Source organism: Hippocampus comes, unplaced genomic scaffold (assembly GCF_001891065.2).
Source record: "Hippocampus comes isolate QL1 unplaced genomic scaffold, H_comes_QL1_v1.1 scaffold7, whole genome shotgun sequence".
Taxonomy (NCBI): Eukaryota; Metazoa; Chordata; class Actinopteri; order Syngnathiformes; family Syngnathidae; genus Hippocampus; species Hippocampus comes.
The window spans coordinates 2,983,293-2,988,227 of NW_017842060.1; the positions used below are offsets into that span (position 1 = coordinate 2,983,293).

A 4,935-nucleotide genomic window follows, 5' to 3' on the forward strand; every position below is an offset into this window, starting at 1 on the left:
GACCCGCCGTTGATGCATTTGACATGCCGGTGGTGGTGGAACGAGAGGGGGGGGAAGGGGGGGAGGGGTGAAGCAGCGTAGCGGCGAGTTTGAGAAGGCTGCGTGCCGGCTGAGCGTCTTTGAACCGCCGACACCGGTGCCGATCAATGAAATATCGAGGCCGCGTGAGGACGTTCGGCATGCACAGAAAAGTCGTCGACGATAGAGATTTTTCCAGACCTTCCTGATCGGACAAAAGGCACTTTTTAGAGACAACCAAAAAGGTTTTCAAAAGAAAAGGGGGGGGGGGGGACAAAAAAAGGTTGTGCCGTGCTTTTAGACACAGGACGAAGCAAAAATGAGCTTGCCCGAGATCGACAATTTACAAAACGTACCAGGGCGAGCTTCACTGAAGTCGACTGAAACATGACGAGAAATTCCGGGAACCGGAACCGTTTGAGGAATAGCATTTGGTGGCTCAAGACGCACTTGAAAACACTTTTTACGTGTAGGTGCTGTGTGCAAAGAAGACGCCCTGGTCACTGTTCCCAAATTTTAACCCTTTCAGGGGACAGCGGCTACTACAGCGGACAGCTTATCATCTGATCAGGTTACAGAGTGCACGAAAGGGTTAAGTTGACTTTAAATAGTTCACTGACTGTCGTGTCAAGAACCGTGCGTGCTGGAAGGGAGAACTTAAAAGCACAGGCCACTCAGAGAGAACACATGCCGAGTCAACTATCGACGAGTGAAGTACCCAATTAGTCGACCGTCTCTCGTTATTTGCCAGAAATATTCTCATGAATAACTCAAAAGTCGTGAAAACCTGCCCAGATACTTTTTTGACCAAAAAGTAGGATGGAAATTCTTCAAAAAAGAATCCAAGATGGATTCTTCCTAAACGGGGTACATTTGAGGACAAACCGATGAGCGAAAAAGGAAGCCATCTTTGGAAAAACAAAGACAAAAGGAGAGTCAAAGGGGGGTCATCGCCGGGCCTTCTGTTGCCGCGGCCTCCCCCTCCGGTGCTCACCGCTTGCCTGGAGCTTTGCCACCGAGCACGGCCGAGCTCCAAGAGCTGCCATTTTCCCCTTTCCTTACTTCGAGCGTTTGGAAAAGCGAGGCGACGCGCAATAAGATTCGGGGAAGCGGCCATGACTCGTTTTCACGGCGAGTGTTTCCACTGTAGTTGTCAGAGCCGGTCGGCATACGACGGCCGGGCAATGAGCGCCTTTGGGCCGGAACCGACGAAAGCACGCGGAGGGGGGTGAGGGGGGGTAAAGAGAATGAGAAAGGAGCTGCTAATGCTCTCACTGACCTTGGGTTTGGGTTTCAATCTAGCCCGTGGTGTCCGATGACCCCCCGTTTGGCATTGCGCTTTGGCCTCACTGCTGCGCAGACGGACATGATGCTGCAAATGAGTCACCGCTGAGAACACCAAATCGTCGGGACTTGGTCACGGTCGAATATGTGTGCATTTATTCAAGTAAATAAATAAATAGCGTTGCTCTCGAACTCCAGCTATCCGATGACTCGATTATTTGACGGACTAGTCGATAGGGTCAATTATAAAAAGATTACAAAGAGGCAGCCCGACCTGAGTTTTGTTTTTTTTTTTGGGGGGGAGGGGGTGACTTCTGTGACAAGACTCGTGCACAGAATTTTGTGTTGCTGCTTATTTTTAAAAAATGGAAGTTGCTCTCAAAATGGCTGCTTCACAACAAAATGGCAGACTTCCTGCTCAATCAAGGCATGGCTTCTTGACACATTCGCACAGTTTCGTGTTGATAGCTGTGAAACAGGTGTGTGTGTGTGTGTGTGTGTGTGTGTGTGTGTGTGTGTGTGTGTGTGTGTGTGTCTGTTTTTCCAGGGCCCTTTTTCATGGAATTCGCTCCCAAAATGGCTGCTTCACACACACCAAAACAGTCAATTTTGTTTTTTGTTAGGATGGACCGGTACACCCAAATATTTTCTAACTTTTCCGGGGGTCACCTCTGAGCAAGTTTTAAATCAAATTTCAGGCATATCGAGGCCTCCAAACAGGCTTCGTTACCCACAGCGAAAACATCTCTGGCACCAATTACCGCGATAGGAGCGTGACCTGTTTCAAGGGGGTTCGGAAGGGTGGGGGGTGGCGGTCCGTGGAGTGGGCACATCCTCTGTACCGCTCCTAAATGCCAGGTCACATTCTATTCAGGGCAAATGTAGGTCAGCAGGAAGGGAGAGAAAAAAAAAAACAAACAAAAAAAAAAACAAAAGCCCAAACACATGCTTTTGGTATTAGCACATTCTCATCATGTCAGCCATGAAATAAGTTCCGTCCGCCTAACACTCTCCTATTTTTGAATCTTCCCGGTGAAAGCCACGCCTCCAGGTGTTTGCTCATCTGTGCGCGAAAGAGCCAAAAATGATCAGACGAATCCGCAAGCGCGCTGCCGAGTCGTTGACCTTAGCAGCATCCCGTCCTTAAACAGACGCGATGCTAACTGACAGGAAGTGGCCAACGGGCGAGCCATTCCGCCGCTTCTTCAATGTGGACTCGTTGCTCTTCAAAAGCGTTGCTGGATTTAAAAAAAAAAAAAAAGGTTGTGCTATAAAAAGGTGACGTGTGTTCAGCGCAAAGAATTTACGAGACGATAACATTCCCGCTGGTCCGCGTGTTTGGCCACTTTTCCAGCGCCACAGACAATCTTGTGTGTGTGTGTGTGTGTGTGTATCAGTGGTTCTTAACTTGGGTTCGATCAAACCCCAGGGATTCAGTGAATCCGGTCTCAGGGGTTCGACGGAGCCTCTGCCATGGAGGTTATGACATCCCCGACTCAACATGTCAATTAGTTATGACACGCTCGCTTGGCCATCTCTGGCTGCAGATGATCACATGACATTGCTTGTCCAATCAGTGCTGCGGGAAATTTAGTTCGCTCAGTCGTCACTGTGTGACTATTGTTATAGTACGTTATACAATTGGAAAAAAAAAAACCTATACTTAGGCCATGTCATTGTATTTACTTTTTTCCTGTTTTTAATAAATGTGTTTTTTAAATGTCTTGAATTTGTAAAAAAAATTGAATTTTTACTTTTCACTCATGAAAATTTCTGACATGGGTCCTTGGACCAGATGTCACAGGTCCAAGCCGCCGGCCCCCATCCCTCCTCTGTCTAATGACTGTGGCATCCGCTTGCTTCGCAGTTCCCAAAGAGGGTCTGAAGAACCAGGCGGCGTTCGAGGAAATGCGAGTTAATTACATCAAGGAGCTCCGGCGCTCCGTGGGGAAGGCAACCAACAACTCGGGCCAGACCTGGCAGCGCTTCTTCCAGCTCACCAAGCTACTGGACGCCATGCATGGTGTAAGTATACCCCGGCAGTCCCACCCCTCCTTTGGCAGCGTTTGCGCACGCAGGGAGGTGCTCACTGGCAACTTTGGGCCACTGATATCATTGGAATTTTTTTTTTCTTTCTGGAATGGCAGCAGAGCAGATTTGGATCATACTTAGCGGTTGGCTGATGCAGTGGCTCCAAATAAGGATTACCGCATCCCAATCTGGCCCCCCGAGAGGTTGCGGTTATTTCGGCCCGACCAGAACAGAAGGGGGGGGATCAATGCCAAGTGACAGTTTTCTGGATCACAGTGGTCGCTGTAGAGCGCCTATTTGCCCAGATTCACAAACATGAATGCGTGCATGAGTGGGGTCGTAGATGCTGAAATCGTAAGTGCCCCCTTGTGGTGAGGTAGAGTGAACCGGAAAGGGGTCAGAGTCCATTCCGCTGCACAAAGCATGGTACAGTCAGAGTCCATTTCGGTTGCTCTACATAAGAGTCCTCCAAAGAGCTCATTTTAAATTGTTGGTCTCCAATGTGAATTTGTACTGTCATTTTTTTGTGCCTTTTCCAGGACCAAAAATGACGCGCATTTGCGGTTCCGCAAAATTTGGTATCAATCCCATCGCAAGAAAATATAACGGCAAAATCGCAATCCAAATACTTCATATTTGAGGAAAGATTGTTTTAAAAGAATGAAGTTGCAATACCACCAAAACCCTTTCTTTTGTGAACGTAGAAATGTGATCGTAATTTGGCACAAATAAAGTTTAGATTTGATAGTAGCGTCAAAATGATAAAAGTAATTCAAGTTCTAATTGCCCAAAATAAATCTAAAATTTCCAATAGACCTGAGGACAAACAAAATTGTAATTCACGACAAAAAAAAAAAAAAAGGTGACATTTATGAGATTTAAAAAACAATTATTTTGTGGGAATACAGTTGTAATACGATGAGATTTTGCCCCCCCACCCCCCCAATTATTTTCTGTGATTTCACGACAAACGGATATAAACTTGTGAATTTACATTTTCATCGTTCTTTGCCGGTTGCATTAAAAACCTTGTTGCTAGGCAGAATTCTTGGGCCTGAATCAAGTTTTGAAAATACTCGTATTTACGAAATGTACAAACTGCTTGATGATAAATTAATCGAATGATCATTGGACAACAACCAAAAGAAAAATCAGCACTTAAGAGACTAAAATCAATGAAAACGAATCAATGGAAATGACTTAAAAAAAGCCCAATGGAAATGTAATATTTTTTTGTGCCGCAGCTGGTGGCCAACCTGCTGGACTTCTGCTTCTACACCTTCCGCGAGTCGCGAGCCCTGAAGGTGGCGTTCCCTGACATGCTGGTGGAGATCATCAGCGACCAGATACCAAAGGTGGAGTCGGGACTCACCCATACCATCTACTTCCACAAGAAGTGACGGGGGGCCCCCACCCCCCAAAAAAATGTAAAAGTCAAACCGAAAAACATTCACAAACGCTTGGCCGAGAACTTTGGAGAAACGACAAGGGTGGAAAACGTCGCGAGCAGTCGTCGTGCGCCGTCCGGACGTGATGGAGGAAAACAAAAGACCGGGATTGTCGGATCGGAGTCGGGAATATATCCCTCTGCCATGCCCCCCC

The 4,935-nt window shown here is 47.1% G+C and overlaps 1 protein-coding gene across 1 annotated transcript in view; it reads left to right on the plus strand.

Moving 5' to 3' along the window:
* nr3c2 (nuclear receptor subfamily 3, group C, member 2) overlaps nucleotides 1-4,760 on the plus strand; it is a 59,457-nt gene extending 54,697 nt beyond the window's left edge. Inside the window, exons 8-9 of the mRNA XM_019862414.1 lie at nucleotides 3,170-3,327; nucleotides 4,578-4,760. Of these exons, the coding sequence (XP_019717973.1) occupies nucleotides 3,170-3,327; nucleotides 4,578-4,733 (314 nt within the window). The 3' untranslated portion in view covers nucleotides 4,734-4,760. The remainder of the gene's footprint in view (nucleotides 1-3,169; nucleotides 3,328-4,577) is intronic.
* The last annotated feature ends 175 nt before the right edge of the window (nucleotides 4,761-4,935 follow it).